This window comes from Anolis carolinensis, chromosome 3 (assembly GCF_035594765.1).
Source record: "Anolis carolinensis isolate JA03-04 chromosome 3, rAnoCar3.1.pri, whole genome shotgun sequence".
In the NCBI taxonomy this organism is placed as follows: Eukaryota; Metazoa; Chordata; class Lepidosauria; order Squamata; family Dactyloidae; genus Anolis; species Anolis carolinensis.
The window spans coordinates 197815462-197842600 of NC_085843.1; the positions used below are offsets into that span (position 1 = coordinate 197815462).

The 27139-nt window shown below is 39.4% G+C and overlaps 1 protein-coding gene across 5 annotated transcripts in view; it reads right to left on the bottom strand.

Moving 5' to 3' along the window:
* Window positions 1-11623, bottom strand: part of c3h10orf90 (chromosome 3 C10orf90 homolog) — a 144179-nt gene extending 132556 nt beyond the window's left edge. For 2 of the 5 annotated variants that reach the window (XR_010004580.1, XM_062976059.1), the window contains exon 1: window positions 11267-11616. Coding sequence is in view for 4 of the 5 variants with exons in the window: in XM_062976059.1 (XP_062832129.1) it covers window positions 11267-11420 (154 nt within the window). In the remaining variant the exon portion in view is untranslated. Of the gene's footprint in view, window positions 1-11266 lie in introns of all 5 variants that reach the window. The other 3 variants (XM_062976058.1, XM_062976056.1, XM_062976057.1) reach the window with 3 other exon arrangements.
* Window positions 11624-27139: the final 15516 nt, after the last annotated feature.

The following is a 27139-nucleotide window of genomic DNA, read 5'->3' on the forward strand; positions in this document are numbered from 1 at the left end:
TTGTTTTTTGCACTACAAATAAGACATGTGCAGTGAGCATAGGAATTTGTTTTTTTTTCTTTCAAATGATAATTTGGCCCCTCAACAATCTGAGGGACCATGAATCGGCCCTCCACTTAAAATGTTTGAGGACCCCTGGTTTATAAGATATTGCACACAGACAACATTTGCCTTGTCCCTAGTGGAATATGTTCACTGCGCCTGACAATTAGCTATTTGTTGAGTATGTTGTAATGTATTATATGTTTTATGATTTTATGTTTATATGCTTTTAATGTATTTATGTGATTGTATTTTATTGTGTATTGCTGGGCATGGTCCCCATGTGAGCCACCTCGGGTCCCTTTAGGTACATGGGGTGGGATATAAGAATAAAGTTATTGTTATTATATTATATTGTATGACATAGCAAACAAGATAGACATGCTGGATTTCGTATCACAAAATCACAAGTTGAATACTTCCCAAGCGTTTAGGACTGTGTGATGTATTTTCGGATGATGCGTGCAGATCCCAGTAGGGTGGCCTTTTGCAGTTGACAGATCGTAATTTTGTCAATGTCTATTGTTTCCAAATGCCGGCTGAGGTCTTTTGGCATGGCACCCAGTGTGCCCATCACCACCGGGACCACCTGCACTGGTTTCTGCCAGAGTCTTTGAAGTTCAATCTTGAGGTCCTGATAGCGGCTGAATTTTTCCTGTTGTTTTTCGTCAATGCGACTGTCACCTGGGATGGCGACATCAATGATCCAAACCTTTTTCTTTTCCACAACTGTGATGTCTGGTGTGTTGTGTTCCAGAACATTGTCAGTCTGGATTCAGAAGTCCCACAGTATCGTTGTGTGTTCATTTTCCTCAACCTTTGCAGGTTTGTGATCCCACCAGTTCTTTACTGCTGGGAGGTGGTACTTGAGGCATAAGTTCCAATGAATCATTTGAGCCACATAGTTGTGCCTCTGTTTGTAGTCTGTGCGATTTTCTTACAGCAGCTGAGGAGATGATCAATGGTTTCGTCGGTTTCCTTGCACAGTCTGCATTTTGGGTCATCAGCTGATTTTTCGATCTTGGCCTTAATTGCATTTGTTCTAATGGCTTGCTCCTGGGCTGCAAGGATCAGGCCTTCCGTCTCCTTCTTCAGTGTCCCATTTGTGAGCCATAGCCAGGTCTTCTCCTTATCAGCTTTTCCTTAAATTTTGTCAAGGAACTTTCCATGCAATGTTTTGTTGTGCCAGCTGTCAGCTCTAGTTTGTAGTGCGGTTTTCTTGTACTTTTTTTTGTCTGCTGTGCTTTGAGGAGTTTCTGATTTTTGACTTCAATCAAAGCAAGTTCTTCACTTTGCTTTACATATTCTTCCAGGGCATGTTCTTCTTCTTTGACTGCTTGTTTTACTTGTAAGAGTCCTCTGCCCCCTGATCTTCTAGGCAGATGATGATGATGATGATGATGATGATGATTATTATTATTAAAAGCCACAGATGAGTCATTTTAATTTTGGTTGATTCCTTTCCTTCTCAAGTAACGGACAAACCTCTATCAAGCTCATATGAAATATATTATTCCCATTTGGAGTGAATGGATTAGAGGACTATAAAGAGAGTCTTCCTCATTTTGCAGCTACCAGCTGGGATTCTACAGCCTAGTCCATGGCTAATATGATATTACAGAGAACCCAAAGGGACCGTGAAAGCAGAAGAAACAAGAAAGTGATATTAGTTATCACTAGAAAAAGGCACAGCTCAGAAAATTACTCTTAAAAATTAATTACTATAGTTTCATGGTTCAGAGTCAAAGGAGCTAGGAACAGTGATGATGGCAATTATGAAAGCTTTCTTGATTCTCAAAAAATAACCAAATTGGTTACTTGTAATAGCTTTAAGAAAGCTTGCATGCTACAAGGTATTGGACTGTGGTATAAAACACATATTCCTACAGTACACTTCACAAAAGACAACTAAGCACCAATATGAAGTTCAGCATAAGCCAGAACCATGTACTTATCCTCCTCCACTATTTCAGGTGGGCAAGATGTATGCTCAGAATTAAAGAACAAGGTGCCCCCTTTCAGTACATGCTCAGTCCAGAAATTGTGATCCACTCCAGAACCATTCCCACCAGTCCTTTCACACAAAAACCCACACAAGATTTACCCAAGCATTCTTTTATCAGCAAGCACATTTAGCAGAAAATTTTTTTTCTGTTGTTGCTACTAGTAGAAAGAAATTGATTCAGAGACTTTTAAACCTGTACTGCAAATCACTTGGGAAAGGACCTCAGTAATGTGGCTATCTTTTTAGTTGCCTTGAGGGAATAGAATAAAGTACAACTAGAGAACCAATATCCACAGTTTCATTTGCCTGTCTTCAGTTGAAAAATTAGTCTATTGAGGCATTTGCTAGGTCCTCTAAGAGATCCTATGGTATAACTCCCCTGGAAGTTACCATAGAGTTACATTGGAAGATCTAGCAAATTCCTTGAGATGATATTTCCAAATCAACGTCTATGGTATGCTGGGACCATAAGTAGGGGAATTTAATGGTGTTTGGTTAAATCTGTGGCTTCATGTAATTGTGGTCTGGCCAAAAACATAACACTTAAGGATATGGGGATATTACTGCAATAGAATTGGAAAGGACTGCAAGCAACCCACTGTTATGCAGGAATACACTTCTTGAAATCATCATCATCATCATCATTTAATTACTTATTAATCACCCTCCATCCAAGATGCTCTAGGCGATTTACAAGATAAAATTGTAAAGGATAAAAACATACATACAAATATTGATAAAATTAACATAGATCAAAAGCTCTAGTAAAGAGCCAGGTCTTGAGTGCTAGGGTAAAAGACCCATCCCACCTCTGTTTAAAGACCCCTGAGGAAGACAGAGTCCATAACCCTCCAAGGTAGTCTATCTTACTGTCAAAAAGTTCTTACATTAAATAAATTCTTCCAAATGTTTAGATGTACTATCTTTTCTTATACTTTTATTCCATAGCTTCTTGTTTTAGTCTCTTGAGCAGGAGTAAACAAGCTCACTCCATCTTCTGCATGACAGAACATGGAATGAGCTTGTTTTCTCCTGCTCCAAAAAACATCTCAGGTGGGCTTGCACAGTACATTTCTTTCTAATGCAAGCAGTCTTTAGCCAAACTGCTACAAATATGACTACCAGCTAAGTCTGTGTTAATGGAAATCACAATGAATCACAATCCCTCTTTTATAGTACCCCCATGAGTAAATTCTCACATAAGGACACTCTTGCTCTAAGCATGAATAGACATGAAATGGGTTCCAGATGTTCTGAGTTGCAACTCCCAACATGTCTAATGGCAAGAAATTCTGGGAGCTGAAGTCCAAAACACCTGAAGGGTCACAAGTTGTGCAGGCTAGCTCTAAGGAATCAGAAGTACAGTAGAGTCTCACTAATCCAAGCCTCGCTTATCCAAGCTTCTGGATTATCCAAGCCATTTTTGTAGTCAATGTTTTCAATATATAGTGATATTTTGGTGCTAAATTCGTATATACAGTAATTACAACATAACATTACTGCATATTGAACTACTTTTTCTGTCAAATTTGTTGTATAACATGATGTTTTGGTGCTTAATTTGTAAAATCATAACCTAATTTGATGTTTAATAGGCTTTTCCTTAATCCCTCCTTATTATCCAAGTTATTCGCTTATCCAAGCTTCTGCTGGCCTGTTTAGCTTGGATAAGTGAGACTCTACTGTATGTAAGTTGATTGGTAGCCTTCAATCTTGCTGGAACATAGAATGTACTGAATTAGCCCACCCAAAGACTCTGCCTTCTGTAAGAAACTGAATCCATTAAGGAAAGTTATTGATATGGTGAGTTTAGAAATATTCCGTTTTGTCTACAGGGTGATTTTGAACCAAGAAAATTGAACTGAACTGAAGCCATCTTGGGTTTTCTAAACCTTTGCTTTTTTTATCTTTTGCCCTATATTCCTAAAATCAGGAATGCATGGCTAATTCCACATACATCATTTCACTCTCAGACCTATCATTTTACATTCAACTGCATTAAAAGCTTGAGTACTACTTCGAGAGACAGATTCCATAGCGATGGAACTGTAAAAAGCCAGAGTATGCGGAATTTTTGAAGTCAACCAAGGATCTTTTTGGTGTAAAATTTTATGCAATTACATCTGATCACTGTGTCAGACATAGCTGCTGAATTTATTCAAATTGGCTATAGAAATTGTTCTGAAGTACCTCTGAATACCAAGGGCCCTGATTAAAGCAAATTTTGTCTCAATATGCAGTGCTGCAGAAGAAAGGATCTAGTCCAACGAGAGTTGTACATGAATAGAAAATGTCAAGCACCAGAAAAACAACAGCAAATTAAAGAAATGAAATGTCTAAGACAATATTACTACTTCTGAGTCTCAAATTCTTCCAGAAGCCAATACCCAGAAGAAATTTATAAATTTATATTATGTAAATTGTTTTTTTTTAAAAAAATACTATATAAGGATATTTATAAAAATATAATAAAAAAAAGCAAGGACAAACGGTTGTGATAAACTTGAGATCATTTCTAAAGAAGACAATGTAACTTCACAAGATCACAAGATCTCAAAATGAAATATCTGTGTCTGGATGTACACACAGCACACGCATCGACATGTGTGTCCTGTGTCAATGTAATGGCCCTGAAAATGCTAAATACTCAAAATATTAAAACAGTACCTATGACCTTTGGGAGCCAATGTGATGTAGTGATTTGAGTGTTGGGCTATGACTAAGAAACCAGAATTTTAATACATGCCCTGCCTAGTTATGGAAACCCACCATGTGACATTGAAAAAGTCACATGCTCTCAGAGACAACCTCCACCCCCTCATAACAAATCTTGCCAAGAAAACTCCTTGATTGCCTAATGTACTCATGTCAGAAATGACTTAAAGGCACACAGCAACAACAAACTATTACCATACTGAGTCTAAAGCTTGCTGTATAAACGAAGGTTCATTCTTCTCTGTGGTCTCTACTAACATCTAATTTATTATTTTCTTGTTGCATTTATACCATGCTTGTCCTGCAATAAATTCAAGATGGTACGTGACTTTCCTTCTTCTCACAACAATCCTGCAAGTTAAATTAGACTAAGAAAGAGAGATGGCTCCAAGATCACCCAATGACTTTAATCATGGATTGAGAACTTGAACCTGGATCCTTGAAATCCCAGTTCAACACCACTGCAGTTCTCAAAAACTTGAACATCTTACAAGTTTCACTAGACTATACAACAGTTTAAAGGTTACTCTACACAAGAGGTGAGGAATGGGGTTGTTGTATGTTTTCCAGGCTGTATGGCCATGTTCCAGAAGTATTTTCTCCTGATGTTTCACCCACATCTATGGCAGGCAACCTTCTAGGATTGGTGCCACAGGCAACTGCCTAGTTGGCCTGGTGGTTGAACCGCCTCTGCCTACAATTTGCAGGTTAGGTTTCAGTACATAGAAGTTGGGAGCAGATTGTTTCCCCTGCCCTCCACAGGGCAGCTGGGAGAAGGTGGCAATGGCCATGGGAACTAAAAATACAGTGATTCAGTACTATCCATAGTTTCAGGCATCCATGGAGATGGATGGGATGGAGTTGTGGAACGAATTCCTTGTGGATAAAAAAATCTTACTGTATTTGGAATTCTTAGTGCAGGCATGGGCAAACTAAGGCCCGAAAGCTTACCTCAGGGCCTCTTTATTTCCCTTGTCTTTTTTGGCATAAGGACATGGGGAGAATACTTCTGGAACATGGCCATACAGCCCAGAAAACATACAACAGCCCTGTGATCCTGGCCACGAAAGCCTTCGACAATATATTGAGGTGAGGAATCTTCATACATTTTAGGTTACAAATCCTATTAAGCTTTACAACAGACTATGGGGGGTTTTGCTTCTGGAAGCTGAAATCCAAAACATCTGGAAACCTAATATTTCCTGCCTCTCCGTCAGACTGTGCCAACTTCAAGCAGTCTAAATTAATCTAATGAACAAACTGAACCTGACAGTTCAAGCAGATCACAGGTGTTATTTTGGCATCTTAAAGGGCCTTTCACACTATGCAATTATAGCACTAAGATTCCACTAAGCTATGGCTAAGTATGTAGGCTATGGCTACATCCTATAATCCTACAATTTGCAGGTTAGGTTTCAGTACATAGAAGTTGGGAGCAGGTTGTTTCCCCTGCCCTCCACAGGGCAGCTGGGAGAAGGTGGCAATGGCCATGGGAACTAAAAATACAGTGTTTCAGTACCATCCATAGTTTCAGGCACCCATGGAGGTGGGTGGGGTGGAGTTGTGTAATGAATTCTAGTGGCTTACCAAACAAACCTCAAGCAGGGGAAGAGAAGAGGTGACGCGTAAGATGTCATAACCCCAACGAATCAAACGGTCCTGGATCCTAGATCGTGTGAGTCTTGGCTCCACTACACTAGTGGAAATTATGATCTCCATTCATATCTTTTTCTTATGTGCCTATCCCTGCCATTCATGCTGATTTTACACTTGGGCTTATTTTATTTGCCAGCTATTTTCATTTAAGAATGAATAAGATTTGCCTTTGAATCTGATTTGCTGTAGATTTAAAATGGCAAGAAAAGTATTTTAAAAAAAACATTAAAATCTAAACCTGCTAATTGTTTTTAAAATGGGGGAATGGGTGTCAATTCTGCCACTTAGGAAAGATATTAATAAATTCTCCTTTGAACAATAGAAAGGCCCAACTATCCACATATTGATCATAAACCAAAACTCAAAAGGAATGTCCACTATTCTAAAACCATATCTAGTAGTGCCTCAAGATAGCTTGCCTTTATGAGGATTGGGAATTGCTTATCTCACCTGCCAGAACGGAATCACGAGCAACCTCATTATCTTTTGCAAGAAGCCACAGGCATTTCAACAAAACCTCATGATCATCCCAATGAAAGGCTACTAAAATATCTAATAAAATCAGCATGGATAATTGACCTCTGCCCACTGCCAGAAGGATGGCATTAAACAAAGACAGGAAAGGATTCAATATCTGTAATGCAATTACAATAGAATGAACCTACAGCTGTGCCATCACTACTGATGGCCAAACACTCACAGCAGGATTATCAGTTTGCCAAGTCTGGGAAACAAAGTGGTACAGATGCGAGTGTGGCTGCTGATCATTCAAAGTTCACATGTTTACCATGATGTCATGATACAAGCAGATACATAGAGTACTGTTTTCTGAATGCACACACAAAAATGTTGAGAAAGATCTCCAGAGGAGCTTTGTTTTCTTTTTTCAAGGAACAGGTAAGTATAGCTTGCATTAAAAATAATGTAAATATTCCGAAGCAAGAATTACTTACAGAATGATTGCTTTGCAAAGACATGAGCTAGACAGTATTTCCACAGGTAGTTATGGGAAAATGTTACTGTACTGGGAAATGAGAGATTTGACTACTCATCCCACCTGTACAACATTGACAAATCTAAATGGCCAGCACAGCTATATTTCATAGTGTCAACAGATGCCTACTGATGTCAAAGGGACTGCTTCACTTAGGACTTTATCACACCAACTCATTATTCTGCTATCATTTATTTATTTATTTATTTACAGTATTTATATTCCACCCTTCTCACCCCGAAGGAGACTCAGGGCGGATCACAATGAACACATATATGGCAAACATTCAATGCCAATAGACAAACAACATTCAGTTTTAGACAGACACAGAGGCATTTTTTAACATCTTTCCAGCTTCACGATTTCTGGCCACAGGGGGAGTTGTTGCTTCACCGTCCATTGGTGGCTGTTCTTCCTCTTCTTTTCCTCATGAGCAGTTTTATGGTGTTGTAGATTAGTTAAATTAGCCTCCCGCATAAAGCGTCCCTAAATTTTCCCTAATTGACAGATGTAACTGTCTTTCGGGGCTGCTAGGTCAACAGCAAGCCGGGGCTATTTTTTTTTTTTATGGTCGGAGGCTTAACCCGACCCGGGCTTCGAACTCATGACCTCTCGGTCAGTAGTGATTTATAGCAGCTGGTTACTAGCCAGCTGCGCCACAGCCCGGCCCCAATGTAATGCTACATTGGCATTAGAGTAGATATTGGATATACACCGTTTTGAGCACCTTCAGTATTGCACCTCTCTACAGTAACACAGTTTCACTGACTTGCCATACTTCTGTACACCCTTGTAACCCCACCTTACCACACTACTGTGGTTCCTTTAATTTTATAATTCTAGCACAATTAAACAATTTCAGCATTGAAAATAAAAAAGACAAGGATATATATATATATATATATATATATATATATATATATATATACACACACACACACACACACACACACACACACAATAAGTTTGGGAATAATGAAGGAGAAGGGGGAGAAGAGGAAAGGAGGATGTTCCTGCCTCCTAATGTTACTGCCAGCACAGACGTGGAAGGGACCTATCATATTAAGACAGGTAACGGGAATGCAGTGGAGTGGAGATGGGGATCTGTTTATGGGTTTTACCCATCAATAGCAATGGATGGAAACTCATAGGGTCAGGGGGAGGAGAACTGGTGGCAGAATGCTCATAGCATCATGTGATGGAAAGCAGAGGCAGCCCTAGGTAATTTTGGGGGGTAGGTGAACCAAATCTTGCCCCCCCCAATTTGCCCCCCACACACACACACACACACAAACCAATACCTGAGGCTGAGAGATGGAGAACGGCCAAACGAGGAAGGCCAGTCTCTTCTAGGGAGACCTCGTGAGGTCTTGCGAAGTCTCGCAAGGTCTCCCGAGTAGAGCCTGGCCTTCCCGGAGCCTGGCCTTCCTCATTCTGCCGTTTGGCGAGCGATGGTCCCCACCACTGTTGTTGTCGCCGGGGACCATCATTCGCCAAATGGCAGAACAAGGAAGGCCAGGCTCCAGGAAGGCCTAGCTCTTCGCGGGAGACCTCGCGACACCTCACAAGGTTTCCCTAGAACAGCTAGGCCTTCCTGGAGTCTGGCCTTCCTCATTCAGCTGTTTGGCGAGCAATGGTCCCCAGCGTCGGTGGCGGGGACTATCGCTCGCCAAATGGCAGAATGAGGAAGGCCAGGCTCTTCTCGGGAGACCTCACAAGACCTCGCAAGGTCTCTGAGAAGAGCTAGGCCTTCCTGGAGAGCTCGCTCGCTGCCAAGCGAGGCCTTCCTGTTCGGCGGAAAGGATCACCAAAGATTACAGCTCAGCTGGAATGCCAATTTGCCTGCCTCATGTGATAAAGTCCTAAGAATTCAACTGTAATGTCCAAAATGTTCTCATGTAACCAGAAAACTGGAAATTCCAGCAATGTCAAGAGATGTTATGCATTCTCAAATAATTTACATTTCTTATTTTATACTTTTACTTGCATGGAATTAGTATATTATTATAGGCTGAGTATTATTTGATCAAAAGCATGATCCTAACAACACAATCTTACGCAGGTTGACTCACAAAGGAATCTGTGAATTCAATGGGACTTGCTATTTATTGTAGACTGTGCAGCCTACAATAACAGGGGATCTTCATCTTGATTGGTGAGAAAAGACATTCTCCTGCTGTCAAGTAAGAGTGCTCTTTATTGTCTGCTCATCACTACGTTATGTTCTTTTTGTAGATGTTACAGACAGAACTCATATATTACAAGCTCTTTTTATCTGCTTTATACTGTACAGAGGATAATATAAAAGAGAACAAAGTGAAAGAGGCACTTTGCCAAAAAGACCAACTAAATCCATTCAAGTATTATGATTACAGCTCTAACAGCTTGCTTCAAACCTAAACTGCATAGCTACTGAGTTCCAGTTTTTCCTTGTATGATATGAATCACCAAAAAGCCAAAGTCATTTATGGAAAATAAAGGTTGCACCCATAATTTAGCAATGCTTTCGCTAATAGTATCCTGCTGCAAATTATTTCATGTTATTTCAATACACTAATATTAAGATTTTCTCCTAATACATAGCTGTACTTATTCAAAAAAAGGTCTCATGGCACAAGAAATAAAGGCTGTCAGTTTGAGAAAGTTTGAGAAAATGCAACTAAATTTTAAGTAGGGTAACACTGTTTTCAGAAAAGAAAATTAAGCCTCCTTCAATTTGCTTTCTTGTCTGGGAAGTTATTTATTATAGTCTTTTTCTTTAATGGGGCAAAATCTATTTTGCAAGTTGGCATGTGAGTTGCACTGAATTAATGCAAACCCATTATTTACATGTTGAGATGCTTGTCTTTGCTCTCACGAGGCATATGGGAAAATGTTAACATTTTCACTAGTGTTGACTAACAAATCAAAACTTTCAAGATGCTTTTCCCCACAAAAAGCCTGTGACTAATGGAGATAGATGCCTAACACCACTCCCCCACTGTTTTGTGTCTCATAGACACAGCATCTGTCTTTTTTGTCATTGGAAAATAGATTTTCTTATTAACATTGCTTTCAAATGATGTATAGCAGAACATGTGTCCTGTAATACAATTCTTCTGGAAAACAATTATTAGACTGCATGAAATATATTCCTATAAGTAGAGTGACATGTTCAGTGGTAAAAAGTAGATTCTACCTGCAACTGCATAATTTATTGCATATACATACACAAGATGCAAATATATACAAAATTCTCTTACAAAACCCAAATACTAATTTGGGTTAATCTTGATATCAGAATCAAATTCCATTTGTCTCAAGTTTACAATAATTTCATATCATTTTGGCTTGCATCTCAAATAGTTTCTTTTCTTGGTATCACTTTGTTGTACTTTACCGTAAACATTTATTTCTGCTTCCCTACATGAATGACAGAATTAATAAAAGTTGTTGTTTTTTCAAAATCACAAAATTAAATACATACAATACAATAGGAAAAAATAAATAAAAAGCCTTAATAATTTCTTCTAAGTGTTCAATTAACAAGGAGAAAAGCAATGCTGCTTTTAGTAGTTCAGTTTTATTTCATTAAAATGGACAAAAGAATTATGAATCTCAAGTCCTGGGATTCTATATTTTGCAAATGTACACATCTGCCTGGGAATGGTGTTTCATTAAATCCAGTGAGACTCCAAAAGCTATCCTAAGATTGCTCTGTTAAAGCCTGTTCTAAATGCAGAAACCAACCATGACAGCATCCACTTGTCTTTTCTAAAGTTCATCAAATGCTGCGCGAACCGAAACACAAACTCACTCAAAACCAGTGTTCAGCTACTGAAGCGAAAAGCCTCAAAGACTCGTACAAAACTTACCAAGGCAACACGGTTTCCCCCAGGAGGAGTGGTTAATCATGAAGCAAATCTGAGATACGAAGGACTTTCTTTCTTGGCTGCAGGCTCTTCTTAGGTCCACCTGGCTATGCGTGATGTAGCTCAAGAAGACAGGTTTCCTTTCCTGAGAAGGCATCTCTTCTTGTTAGTTACAAACTGCTTCCCTTGCTTTGCCCTCACTAGGCCAACACAGTCACTTGTTGCAATGGTAACAGGGGAAGCTAGGATCTGCCTTCCTCTCAGCCGGCTGGCATGAATAATTAACTTTTTTCCCTCCACCTCTCCTCATTAGCATTCCATTCAAGCGACACAAATGAAACAATTCGTCTCTTCTTGTTGTCCTCAGAAGCTCACTGGATTAATGAGGGTTATCTAGGAAGATAAGGCCCCGGGACTACGGATTGTATTTCGCCTGATTGGTTAGAATGGGTGTCTCTAAATGCAGAGCCCCCATTGTCAGCATATCAATTTAGGCTGCCGCATATTTCACCCCCACACTACCCTTCCTTAACCTCCCGCTGGCAGATGATCTTACGCTCAGCCAGCTATGATATCTATTGGGCCGAAACTGCATTAATCTTTCATCCTTGAAACTTTAATATTTTAGCTGGTTTTCAATCACTAGGTGCCTTGTTAAGGAACAAGTTAAAGACGGATTGAGAACTACCCAAATGCTTGCCTCGAATTCCGCCCTGAGTCCCCTTCAGGGTGAGAAGGGCGGAATATAAATTTTGTAAATAAATAATAATATAATAATAATACGGGCACTGACATAGAACAGAGACAGACACAGAGGCAATTTAAAATTGTGTTTATCTAGTAAATATGTTAATTTATATATATATATATATATATTAATATCTGTGCTGACTTGAATAACATATGCATTTTTAAATCTGTAATGGGTTTATTTGTATTTTAAACACCACTGTATCTTTGCCATATTTGCACGAGTACTCTACATTATCTATGCTTTATATAGTGGAACATATACATTTTGAAAAAATTATATTTTTTCACTTTGGCAAGGGCTCTGCACCCCTAATCCATATGAAAGTGGAAGACCTACTGTGTGTTGACTTCAGTGGGTCTTACTTCCAAATAAGGACACTCTGTCTCCTGCTTTAGCAAGAAAGCAGAAGTCTGTTTTTCCTTCCAGTGGCCAAATTGCCAAATGAGAAGGTTAAGAAGGGAGGTCCATTGGGAAAATATATTATTATTAACAACAACAACAACAACAACTTTTTTTATACCCTGCCTCCATCTCCCCACTGGGATTCGGGGTGGCTAACATGGGGCCAAGCCCAAATTTCCACAATAAAAAAATTAAAAATACATTCATAATAAAACAGCATTTACATTTACACAGGTCAAACCAACAATTTACTTAATGGTGAGTAATGATGAGGTTAATGTGATTCCCTAGCCCTCATTCTAACCTTCACACACTAGAAGTAGCAGGAAATTATTTTTGCTAAACTAGTCCCTTGGTCCCTCTGCTTTGCCACAAAAGTGAAGCACCTATATACCTCCTGCTACTACCACCACCAATCTATTTACCCTTCTTAAAGAGTACATCTCCCTCTCCACCTGACTAAAGCTGAAATTTGAAACAACTGGGTAACCTTGGGCATATCCCTCTCTCTGGGCCCTTCCAGACATGGCTAAATCCCGAAATGAAGTGAGATTCTTTATCGTAGTTCCTTCCAGGATTTAGGCTGCTGCCACACTGATTATCCCAGATTATCTGGCAGTGGAGATTCATATAATCTAGTTTAAATCAGATCATCTGGGATCAGATCCTGGGATATAGGGCAGTGTAGAAGGGGCCTTAATTCATTCACACACACACACACACACACACACCAAACCCAGCCAGGAACTCTGGACAGAAGGGCTGAGCATGCAGGCAGCCCCCCCCCCCCGGGTAAGTTTTGTGGCTAAATGGGGGGCAGGGAGGGTGGAGCGCCATCTCACTCTTTCATGCTTCAGGAGAAGAAGATGTCAATTCCCACAGGACCCACACCTGAAAAGATTTTGTCCTTACATTAAGGTCCAAATCTTTCCAGGTGTCTAATTAATGTGGAGTTACAGTTTACTTTGGATTAATTTAGGTTTACCTGAGGCATCATTTGGATTCTTCAGGTAAACCCGAAAGAGGTCCTGATTTTGGGGCCTTTCTTGAAAGGCCCTCTATGCCATAGAGAAAGACAATGGCAAACATTCTTCAAACAAATCTGTTCTAGAAAATCTTGTGGTAAGGTCTCCAGAAGAAGGCTTTAAACAGAAGGATTACAATAACAACGGCAGAATTAGTTATGCAAGATAGATATATTCTTTAATATCTTCAATGTGTGGAAACTGTTTTGTGATATATTTAATTCATGAAGAGTGAGCACAGCCTTCTATATAGCCTACAGACACACTCAAGGACAGGGCAGAAAAGATAAACAATCCACAGCAGCTATACTAACAGAGCTTAGTTGTCAGTCTGAAACAACGGCAAGCATCTCAGTTGCCTTTTCTGTACATGTTTCCGTTTACAATAATTACAAGACCAAATCTGTTCTAATGCGGGAAAATCACTTCCTTCTACCCACAGATTCTGTGTCCACTGTCTAGACAAGGATTTGACTGGAGTGATCCATGTGTTTTTAACTACTTCAGCATTAATATTGTGCAATGATTCTTGCCCCCACCTCCTCTGAGGCATGTATGGAAAACAAATGTCTTTACAAGCTACTCTTGAGTGATTTGAGTAAATTGGCAAGACTTCCAATTGTTTAACAACAAGAATAAGGATTTTCTAGATCTGGCGCAGGGTTGACTTTAAACTAAGTTATAATCTCTGCCCTGTATTAACTCTGATACAGTTTTGTACTTGCATATATAGATCATCCCATTTAGAACATGGAAGTAACCAGTTACACATGACTTGCAATTGGTTTTTTTCAAAATAAGGGGAAAGTAATCTATGTAATCAATGAGTAGTTACTTATAATTAATTACTTTTCTTCCAATAAGGGATTCATAATTTCATTACAATTACATTTGCAACTTAATGGGAGATCACTTCATGTCTTTTAAGGTGTAACTGTCCATGAGCAGGCAACTACAAATGGCTTAAATTTGTTATTTGTCATTTGTTAGCTCAAACAGAGCAGATCCATTGATTGATGTCGTTGACTTGCCAATTTGCTGTTTATTCAGCAAGTCAGTTCTAATGAAGATAACCAATGGGGCTGAATATTTTTGTCAATATGTTGGGTTAAAATTCTGAATTGGCAATCCATTTATCAAGTGCATTGTATCACATTATCTACAATGCTCTACCTTCTTCTTGTGATGTCATTCCGTCCTTGTATGATAAATCCCTCCTACCACTTGAAATGCCTTCCCTTTTTGACCTGGGATCCTACATGGCTTCTTAACTAGAAAAAAAAGCCTTATTCAGAGTTTATAATTTACAACCTTCCCTTCCTCATTCTCACAATTGTGAGAGAAATAACTGCACTCCGTTAAAATCTTGTCTTTAATTTAATCAAAGACTGCATTTATAAAGCAGTTTGCAACCTCCCAGAAGCCTGTGACATAGAAAATGGGCTAAATCAAATTAGCATTCTCTATAAAGAGACATGTGCCTGCCTACTGCTTAATGATTATGCTCATAACCCATTTGTACAAAAGAGGAAAATAATTTACTTTTTGTCTTGTTATAGTTCCCCATAATAAATAGGAGAAAACGTAAATCAAATCAACATTTATTGTCTGAAAAGATAAGACACCTGAAATAGCCTCCATTTATTAACTTATTTTTCTCCTGAAAGCCTTTAAATTTAATACCAGCCATTTAATTGTCTAGTAAACATTTCATTTCTAATTTGCTCACAGCAATTTAATAGAAATATATGCCACAAGAGAAAACGGAGTTAATGTCACCGTCTATGGGCGTACTTTTGGGACAGAGCTTGCTTTATAAGAGGCTATTTTCTCTTCCCTAAAGGATCAAATCTTTGTGAAGACAGCCCAGAAAGTATTGCTATGATAAAAGAAATTTCCAGGTCAGGTCTACAGGATACAAAAAGGAATCACAGAGAATGGAGTTTTTTGTCAACCCCTGTGAATCAATCACTATTTAATTGTGACTGTTTACTGTATATCACACTCGCATGTGGCTTCAACTCTTGCACTCCCCTGCCCTAACCCTTACTATTTTCTTTTGCTCTCTGAGTCTTAATTCCCAGATGTCATTCCCCTGAATGTTGCTAGGAGCTGGATGAAAAGCAGTTGGCAATGCACGAACCATAATATGTTTGACATGCCCTTTTTAAAAGCTATGGAAACCCTTGAAGGAATAGCTGTTCCTTTGTGTCCATCATCCTGATTGATTGGACCATCAGCATTGCTCTGGGGGCTCTTTGATACTTAAAGGCCCACAATTAAGACTTCTCTGCTTCCACATTGTTCTGGTTCATTTTCTATCAGTGGAAGAGGGATTGTACCTGCAACAGCGGACTCCAGTCATGCATGCTTCTGATCTTCAGGCAGCAAACATAGGGCTCAACTGCATAAACCCTAAAGTCATTTTAAATCCAAGGTAAGTATAATCCTACTTAGAGGTTTGTGCTACATGTTCTCACCAGTGATTGGTCAAAACATGTACAAATAATGGAACCTACAGTACAGTCACACTTCTTAGGACCTCATCACATGGATGAGGTCCCACAGGGTGGTCTGCCACCACCCATGGCAAATCAGCAGGGTAGTGGGCAATGCCCACACCCCACCTTGCCCCTAGCTGATGCTTTCCCATCTCATGTGGGAAAATATTGCCACCATGACTTGGCCCCATTGTGTCTTATGGAACACAGGATGCCTGAAGGAAGTTTCCTGTTCCGCTTTTGGAACACTTCCTCCATGGGGCCTCCCCAGAAGTCACTATACGTCATGTGATGGCGTCTGGCGAGGAGGACCGAAAGCATCTTAGGATGCTTAATTTGCCTCATGTGATTAGGCTGTTAGTCCATAAGAAATTTTCAAATTATAGTCCTTCAGGTGTTTTGGATTTCAACTTCCAGAAGCCTCTACTGTCTTAGCCATGGATCAGGAATTCTGGGAGCTGACATGAAAACATCTGGAAGACCAGAGTCTTGGAAACACTACTCAATACTATGCATACAACATGATCCTAAAGAGAGATCTATATAGGATGGATATGTGTGACTCATTATGGTTGCCAGGAATAAATTAAATAGGACTTCAAGGAATGCAAATGATTCCCATCTCCTGATTTAGGTAATGCATTAAAAAAGGTCTTGTACCATTATGATATTAGTTGCTATCTTTATCCATCCCTCTCCCCCTTGTGCCACCTGAAATAGAATGATTCTACTATACCAACCTTTACAAGGATATACCATGGAAGGAGTGTAAGGAGTGACAACAACAACAAACCAAATCAAAATGCACTGTAAGATAACACCCATCCCACCCCATGAACGGTGTATATTTACATCATTCCTATATGGCACTTCATTAATATATGAGAAATTAAATGACAAAACAATACCAAACTGTTAAGTCATACATTAAGTATGCACTGCAATGCAGAACAGCTGCATCTCAACCTCCAGAAAACCAAAAATGATGATGTTTGCTAAACAACCGAAGAAGCATAACTGGAGAATAGTTGGACACAACATTAAACAGGTTTCAAGTTTTAAATACCTGGGAGTACTTCTCCATTACACTAACTGCAGGAAAAGCCCATGTAGAGTATGCAGCAGAGATAGCACAAAAGATCTCGTCCCCCATCTTAAGTTAACTCAAGATGGGAGGAAGCCACTTTATACCGGCAGCACTTAAACCTTTTGAAGCTAAATCAATCACACAAATGCCATATGCAGCCCAGCTTGGCCCATTTCCAAATTCTGCCCCACTAGAGCATGTTCAATCAAAATTCCTACAATCAGCTCTACAGACCCCCAGATGTGTCTCTAACACCACCCTGTGATTGGAGACAGGTTTCGTCAAAGTGGAGGCCAGAGTATGGACAGCCATTCTCAACTACTGGCTATGACTATCCAATAATTTATATACAGTGTTCCCTCACTTATCGTGGGGGTTACGTTCCAGGACCACCCGCAATAAGCAAAAATCCGCGAAGTAGGGACGCTATATTTATTTTACTATTTATACATTATTTTAGTAGTTATACACTATTTTAAGTCTTTATCAACCAATCGTGTGTTGATAAATCGCTTCCTTCTCCTCCTGTTGCCGCTTGGGCTCCTTTTCTCTCCTTTCAGCTTCTCCTTCCTCCCTTCCTTAGGCTGTAAATTGAATTTTTTTATGATTTATAATAGTCTTTTAGAGTTTATTGAAAAATCGTGAAACAGCAATTCCGTGAAAAGTGAACCGCGAAGTAGCGAGGGAACACTGCACAGCCCTTCTCCCCACATGGTCTTGCCCCTCTAAACATGAGGGACAACTTCCAGTCCACATGGACTAAAACAGTGACAGTAAAGATCACAACACTAGGCTTCTCCTAAGGACAATTGCTAAGCATGGAATGGAACCAAGCCAAAGATCTCATTAAGCAACAGATCTTGGACATAGAGCGCAAATCGGACTTAGCCTGCATCCCAACCTTTAGTGTTAGTGAAACTAACAGCTGTCTCACTGCCCCCATGGCATACCTAAAAAACCTGGAGGTGCCCAAACACCAAAGGGTTTTCACCCTGGCAAGATGCCATGCCCTCCCATTGGCTGTATGGGAAGGGAGATATTGGAAGACCCCCTTCAAGGAGAGATTATGCCCATGTGAGTCCAGACACACAGAAACAACCAAACATGTGCTCCTTCAATGCATGTTCTACAGAGACATTAAAACTAATCTCATCACCCCATGGCTTCTTAAATACCCAGGGTGCACCAGAAAAGTTTATACCACCAATAACTTACAGTGTTGTGCTGCAGAACTTAAAATTTGACAGATTATGATCAACCCCGCAGGGCAGCATCTTGACAGGAGTGCAGCTGGAGCAACCTGTTGCAGCTGAGATGTTCCTGGACTTGCAGTGTGCGCCTCCCTCTCCCTCTAATGCTTTCCTAGTGTTTTAACTCCTATCAGTCTTTTCCCCCCTCGGTCCCATCTCTGCTTTGTTAATCATGTCTTTAAACTGGGATTTTTTTTTTGGAAAAACTGTTTTCTAATCTTTTTTATGACTGCTCCCTAGGGAACTGTATTTTTCCATCCCCGAGCATTTGTGCCCCTCTCTGTGCTGGTCATGGACTGTAACAAATCTTGATTGATTGATTGATTGACATACATTAAGGACAATTTTAATGCTTTTTTGGTCTTTGCTTGCATTTGGCAGTTTCTTCATTCTGTGGCCAGTATGGCAGCCTTTGCAATACATTATGTGCCAGGGTGGTAAAATTCCCATGAACTTGTTGCATGTCACATTTTCAGGTGTCACAAATGATTAAAGACTTAAACAGGAGCCTTATTAAGGCTGCCAAGCCAAGCACTAATCGCTCAGTTTCTTGACCTGGTGTTTAAATTCTCCAAATTTTATGGGTTATTTCAGCACTTACTAAAGTATTAGCACTGTGGAAAGGTAAGATGCACTACATTTTAGACATTATGGATGAATCTGAAAGGCTATAACGGTGTGGATATACGATACAGTTAATAGTTCTAAGAACCTGTGAAACAATAGTGGCATCATTATCAGGCTGTCTTCTGATAGCTTTCTCACATTGTTCAATAAAACCAATTTACTACTGATGGCAGGGGCATCCCCTAGTCACTGAAATAACAGGTAAGAACCACAATTCAATTTTTAAAACTTGTGCAGTTGCTGCATTTATAGTCATTGCTTTGAAACATGTTTGGCACAATTGGGTCCTAACGGCACCAATGTGTACTTTATCAGTCTCTCCTGAAAATTTACTCTAAGCAAGAGGCAAAGTGGACAAAGCACATTCAAATCTAAGATATTATTTTGGCTGTTTATTCTCTTCCATGCCAATACTGTATAATAATAAGACAGCTTTCTTTATTAAAACTGATTTGTCTCATAAGGAGATCTGGAGATCCTTGCCCTGTTGTTTGCTTTAGTAGCAGAGAGAACACTCTTCCAGGCTTCCAGAGGAAGTTTTGGGCATGGCAAGTCAGGACTGCAGCTGTATTTTAGCTGTGGCGGAGAGAGCAACATGACTAACTAGATACTGTAATGCACTATACAAAGTCAAGGTAGAAAGTGAATATGAAAGAGGGAAGGCGGGCTTACACTGTGAAATTATACAGTACATAGCAGAATAGAAAACAATCTCAGTGATTGAAAAGGATTCATCCCAGTCCAAAAATGGACCATTTTGTTGGAATTTGCCTGCCAAGTGACTGATTGATGAAGAATTGCTTAGATATATGGGAGAGGCTGCAGAGGAGAGATCTAAAAATTATCTCCTCTAATTCCGATTTATAGAGGCAAATCCTACCCTTGCATCCTTTCTAAATCTGTCATGCAATTGGAAGAAGCTGAACCAAACTTTTATCCCTGATTCTTTTCTCCTGTTGAGTTTCCATTGGCCTTTCTCTTTAACTAGATATTCCTTGTATGTTACAAATTCAATGTGTGTAGCCAGTCTCAGGGCTGCCTCCAATGGACACAGCTATAAGGGATTTTTTTTGGCTCTATTCCCTTCTTGTACCTTTTCAACATCTCTAAAAGGCTGGCTCATATTATATGTTATTTTTTATTCAACCTATTCTTTTCATCCCACTGATAAGCATGCCATCCATATCTTAAATTATGACCCTCTAGCTTAAGTAACTCCTTATTATCCAGTTTAATCCAATCCTTTCTCCAGCTAAAATTTGCAGCTTCATAATAGTACCTGAGATCTGGCAACACCAGGCCTCTTCTGTCTTTCACATCAATAGGTTTATGTAGCCAATTTTGGCTTTTTTGCCTTTCCAAATGAATTTAACCAGATCCTTCTTCCATTTTTCAAATACCTTTACCCCCTTGATAATCAGTATATTTTGAAACAGAAACAACATTTGGGTAGAACCAGCATTTTTATCACTGCTATCCTCCCTAACCAGATAAACTGAAGTCTTTGCCAACTATCAAGATCTCCTTTGATCTCCTTCCACTTTTTATCATAATTATTTTGATAAAGTTTACTATTTTTGTTAGTTAGCATAGTCTAAGATATCTTACTTTTGGCACTACCTTACAGTTGGTTAATTTATCCAGGTTAGCAATGTTGCTTTTGGATAGATTTTTAGTTAGAAATACAGATTTTTCCTTATTAATTTTAAAGCCTGATACAATGCTAAATTAGTTAATAATCTACGTTAAAGTTTGTGTGCTTCCTTAAAGGGTCCCTTAAAAAGCAGACCAGATCGTCTGCATACACCTTCCCTTTAAATCAGTGGTTCCCAACCTGTGGTCTGGGGCACTCTGGTGGCCCGCAAGACCTAAAATAAGGTCCACAAGGCATGTGGGGAAAATGGCAACTATACATGCACCGGGGGTGCGTGCTGCCGTTGGAGGAGTGCGAGGGAGAAAAAGAGAGGGAGAAAAGGAAGGAAGGAAAGAGACACCAGTGTTCCTGGGATTATTTAAGGTGCTGATTCAGAAAATTGCATTGGATAGACCACATTAGCTCTAGATTACTAAATATGGTTTTCTGTGGATAAGTAGATGGATAGCATATGTTCTGGATATACTGGATAGCATATGTTCTGTATCAGAAACTAGAGCTGATGTGGTCAATCTAATGCAATTTTCCAAATCAGCACCCAAATAACCAAACCGAATCTAAAGTTGACCAAAACCTGACTCGTAACGCTTTTGGTACTAATGCTGGAGAGTGATTTCTGGTCAAAGTGGTCCCAGGTCAAGTGGTCCCTGGTCAAAAAAAGGTTCAAAACCAGTGCTTTAAATTCATACACTTTTACTTTGACTTCATTAATTTGCTAGCTTCTCTAATTCTGTTGTTCAAAATTTCTAATATCCAAATCAACAACAGAGGCCATATGGGACAGCCTTGTCTTGTCCTTTTTTGAATTTCTATAAAATTTGACATTTGGTTATTTATTTTCAATTTGGCCCTTTATCTTAAATAGATAGCTCCTTTCTAAAGTATTGGCCCACTCCATAATCATCCAATACTTTAGTCATATAGTTCCACCACACATTATTAAACACTAAAAACAAGAACTTCTTGGGTCTTGTTCAGCGTGATCTATTATGCCTAACACTGTTCTCACATTCTGGCTCAGATATCTGTCTGAGAGGAAGGCTGCTTGATGCCCATGTATTATTTTTAGCTAAAATTTGTTTCAAACTGTTTGCTAAAGTTTCTGCTAATAGCTTATAATTGTTATTAGCAAATGAAATTGGTCTATAGTTCTTTACTTGCTCCATGTCTCTATCCTGTTAAGGTAAAATAACTATTGTGGCTTTCTCCCAGGGCTCTGGCATCTCTCCTTTTTTGGCGCACTTGATTCATTATACGGCTTATAAAACAGAACAAAACCTGTCATACATTTTCACTCTCAGGAAAGGTCATATGATTTGACGATAGGAAACTTTGAGTTGGCCAACCTGGAAACAACCCAGAATTTCAAAAATGTTTTTGTCAGGGGCTCCTCTTCCCTCCAATGGGAGCTAAGAAGGAGGTCCAGGAGAGGAAAAACTGCCCCAACTGCTCTTGCACTAGATGGTTGTAGATATCTGTTGTTGCAGATATCAAGGAACATTTTAAATAAACTCTCCCATATACCAGCCCATTGATAATGTGGTCTTATTATTCCAGGGGTTGGTCAGCAAAATGACATCAATTCATATCTCAGGAAAACAATGTTGCTTCTGAAGTTCTGGACTTCAAATGAGAGGGAAACTCTGTAATAACCAAAGTGCACATAATATGAAAAATTCAAGAGTGGATCTCTCAATTTTTCTTCTTTACAAAGGTGCTACCCGAGACAAAGCAGAACATTACTAATCCTTTCTTCTACCCTATTTCCCTATTCAAAAGCATGCTTCGTTCCCCACTTCCAAAGTTGCTACTATATGATACTGAACCTTGACTTTCTCTGGTAGCTAATAAAAGCTATGTTGAGTTAGGTTGGAGAATCAGTTAACCCACTCCTAGTTTCAATGGTTGCTTTTAAAGTATTTTGTATGTCAGTTAAGGTAACAATTCTCCTATGTTGACTGTGAGACCAATAAATGTGAACAGCTGGAGAACACATTTGTTTCGCACAAGTGCTACTTCAGTAAGACTTAAATGGCTTTTGTACCTTCAAAGCTGCAATTCATCCCTGTTAGAGGAGCTACAGCGAAGTGCTCTTGTGTGGTGAGAGCTCAATGGGTAGAGCCCATGCTTTGTATGGCTGTGGCCTCAGATTTAATCTCGGGCCTCTCCATTTAAAAGAATCAAGTAGCAAGTAACGTGACAATTTTCTTTCCAAGACCATATGCATTCACTCCCAGTCAGAATAGAAAATACTAGGCTGGAGGGAATTAGTCTAACATAACTTCATGTGCTGTGTATGAAATGATTTTCTCTCTCTTTTTTAACATAATTTTTATTAAATATTTTTGCATACAGGTTTAAAATCATGGGGTTCAAAAATGGGGGGGAAGTAGGGGGGTAGGGGGGAGGGGGTGGGGCTAGGGGAGGGGGGTTATAGAAAAAAGGGGGGAAGAAGAAAGGGAAAAGGGAAAAAACTAAGGGTGTGAGTTTGAGGGGGGGAGAGGGAGGGGGATAGAGAGATGTTCTGGAGGGTCAGTTGGGTCTTTAGATGGTAGAGAGTGGTCCCCTTGTGGTGTTGGCTCTTCCGTGTTGTAGGATGGCTGTCAATTTGGGTGTGTGTGTGTGTGGGGAGTCGTTTGCCTCATGAAGAGACATGTTGTATTGAGACATTTTCTGTATTGCTAGGTTTGGGTATGTCTGGTTGTTCTTATGGAAATTCTTCGGGGTATGTCCGTCTTTTCCTTATGTACTCTTCAAATATTGACCGGTCTGTTTCTTTTATTGGTTGTCCATGGTGTTTCTTCATCAGGAAAGTTAGTCTGTCCATGGTCTTTATTTCCCATACTTTTAATAGCCATTGGTTAATTGAAGGGATCTGGTTTGTTCTCCATAATTTGGCAAAGACAATCCTAGCTCCTATAACCAGATAGTTTAGGATTTTTTCCTCATTTGCGTCCAATTTCAAATTTTTAAGGCCCAATAGGTATAGTTCTGGTCTCATATATAGTTTCTTTCCCATTATTTTTACACATTCTTCATGGATTTTTTCCCAGTATTTCTTTGTTTCGGGACAGGACCACCACATGTGGTAGAAACTGCCCTCATTCACCTGGCACTTCCAACATTTGTTTGAATATTTTTGTTGTAATGGCTTAATTTTTTCAGAGTGATGTACCATCTGTAAATCCTTTCATAAATGGAAATGGGAAATTGTTTTCCCCTGCCAGGAGCTGCATTTTCTGAAAATAATCTTAGTGTGTGGGGGGTGGACAGTTTTAGTCTGATAACTTGTAGAAGGCTTTTGAAATTAGGTTGAGGGACAAATGCAGCAATTGAGTCATAGGGTGTTCACATCTGCTTTAGAGTGCCTTTAATCTAAGGATTTGGAGAAGGCTTGCAAACCGTCATTGAAGCTGAACCATCATCAGAGATATCATACAATGCCATATACATTCACTGTTGGTCTGCCTCTTCCACACAATAAACCTGTCTACTATTATCAAGGGGGAAAATCCATCTATAGCTTGGAATCCTACAATGTTCCTGTCGTCTGCACAAATGAAGAGATATGTTTACCTGTTTACCTATCCAAATGCATCTCCCTCTATGAACCACCACTGAGATTAAGATCTTCTGGGGAGGCCCTGCTCTTGGTCCCGCCACCGTCATAGGCACAATCGGTGGGGACGAGAGACAGGGCCTTCTCAGTGATTGCCTCTTGGCTATGAAACTCCCTCCCTGGTGAGATTAGATCAGCCCCCTCCCTCCTTTCCTTCAGAAAGATAGCAAAGACCTGGCTGTGGGACCAAGCCTTTGGGTCAGTGCAATGAGGCAATAAGAGGAAACCTACTCCACTGACCGGAGCCAGCATGGTGTCCTGAGTTGGTTTAAACAGCTGATTTTAAAGTAGATATAACTAATTTTAATGTTTAATGTCTTAATGTTTGTGTATACTGTATATAATCGAGTATAAGCCGACCCAAATATAAGCCGAGGCACCTAATTTTACCACAAAAAACTGGGAAAACATTGACTCCAGTATAAGCCGAGGGTGGTACATTTCAGAAATAAAAACAGATAACAATAAAATTACATTAATTGAGGCATCAGTAGGTTAAATGTTCTTGAATATTTACATAAAGCTCAAATTTAAAATAAGACTGTCCAACTCTGATCAAATCATTATTCTCATCTTCAATGTAAATGTGCTTATGTATCCTTGTAATAATAATAGAGTAAAATAATACATGTAATAATAATAATAATAATAATAATAATAAATAATACAGGAAAAAATTAATGTAATAATAGTAAGGTAAAGGTAAAGGTTTCCCCTGACGTTAAGTCCAGTCGTGACCGACTCTGGGGATTGGTGCTCATTTCCATTTCTAAGCCGAAGAGCTGGCATTGTTCATAGACATCTCCAAGGTCATGTGGCCGGCATTACTGCATGGAGCGCCGTTACCTTCCCGCCGGAGCGGTACCTATTGATCTACTCACATTGGCATGTTTTCGAACTGCTAGGTTGGCAGGAGCTGGAGCTAACAGCGGCCGCTCACGCCGCTCCCAAGGTTTGAACCTGGGACCTTTCGGTCTCCAGCTCAGTACTTTAACAACACCACCGGGCTCCTCAACATGTAATAATAAATAGAGCAAAATAATAAATGCAATAATAATAATAATAATATCAGAGTGAAATAATAAATGTAATATTAATAATAATAAATATAGTAAAATAAGTGTAATCGCAGCAACAATAATAGAGAAAAATAATAAATGTAATAATACCAATAATAATAGAGAAAAATAATAAATGTACCATATATTCTCAAGTGTAAGCTGACCCAAATATAAGCCAACCAGGACCCTCACCCGAGTATAAGCCGAGGAGGGCTTTTTCAGTCTTAAAAAAGGGGCTGAAAAACTAGGCTTATACTCGAGTATATACAGTATTTATAATTATTTTATGTCCCAGCATGGAATGCTTGCTGTATATATGTTGTGCTCTGCCCTGAGTCCCCTTTGGGGTGAGAAGGACGAAATATAAATGTTTTAAATAAATAAATAAATAAATATGTAATATCAGAGGTGCTCATCCTGGTATGTACCTGCTATCTATTGTAGCAAAACTGCTGTGGAATAGAGGTTCTATGCGTTAAAGTCGTAATTTAGGACTAGGCTTCCTAATATGCCTAGAGGGGGAGGAGGGGGCTGAAAGACAAGGATAGAGGTTTGTGTTAAGCTATAAACCACGTGACTGTGTGTTCCCTGTTTTGCCAATGCCTGCCTTGCCTGGAGCATGCTCCAAGAACAAGGTAATTTCTCTGTAGATTGTGCCCCTGCAGGACTCACCAAAGTAGTATATTGGTTTTCTAAATAAAGGAGGCTCTTGAAAATCACTTGCACATTCCTTCTGCTCCCAGATTTCTTATCTTTAACCTTTCATATATTCAGCAGGGGAGTCCCTCTTATTTATGGATATTTACACATCGCCAAAAGCTACCTCTAGCTCTCTGAAGCAACAGAAGAGCTGTGTGATCAAGCAGCCACTGCAGCATAATGAAGGGGACTTTCACAGAGCCTCAATTCATAGGCTTATTTTTCCCTGTTGACGTAAAAATAGCTACCATGTGCCTATTGCATTCTGTATGAAATGACTTGGAATGACATTTCTCCTCTTCTGCAAATAACCAGATTAATCCCTTTGCACCTGGAGGCTCTTGAAATGTTTAAAAATTGTTATAGATTATTTGATCCTTTCTGAAATTCTGTTGTATGTGATTTCCAAGCCAGGACCAATTATGTCATTGTGCTAGCACAAAGCCTGTGGCACTAAAATACTTCTTTTCCCCAGAAACAACTGTCTGGTGGGAGCCTAAAGACTCAAGGTATGTCTGCATTGCAGAATTAAGAGAATTTGACATCACTTTAATTGCCATGATTCAACACTTTGGAATATAGTGTGGTAATGCATTAGCACTCTTTGGCAGAGAAGGCTAAAGAGCTTAAGATTCTTGATGGGTTTTGCTGTAAGAAACTAACATGGCAAGGAATACTCTGAGATAGTTTTGCTATTTCCTTCTTCTGCAAAAAAAAAACCAACCCCCCCCCCCCTTCATTGGCATTCAGTAACTTGACTTTCTGGACTGGGAAACTGTCCACCTTAGGAAATAAAGGTACTAGGGGAAAGAGAAAAGGATGAAGAAAGCAACATGGAAATCACAATGGCTCGGCTGATACTGCAAGAGTTACTGGGCAGGAAGCTTTCCAGGGAGGTCTGATGTTCTTTCCAATGGCTAGAAAGCTTAAAAGGAGGTCAGTTAGACTGAGTGATAGGATTACGTGCTGAGATTTAGAAAAAACAAAAAAGCAATTTGAAGCATAATACACTTTGAAAATTTCCACTCCTATAGGCAATTTTATTTTGAAATTTTCAAAGCTTTTCCCTTCATTACATTATTATTTTTACTTATGACGTTTTTGTGTAAATAGCACTCTAGTGAGTAATGTAAGCACAAAGGGCTTGTTTGTTTGTTTTCTGGAATTTTTGTCAACTTTTTCTTTTTAGAGTTGTGA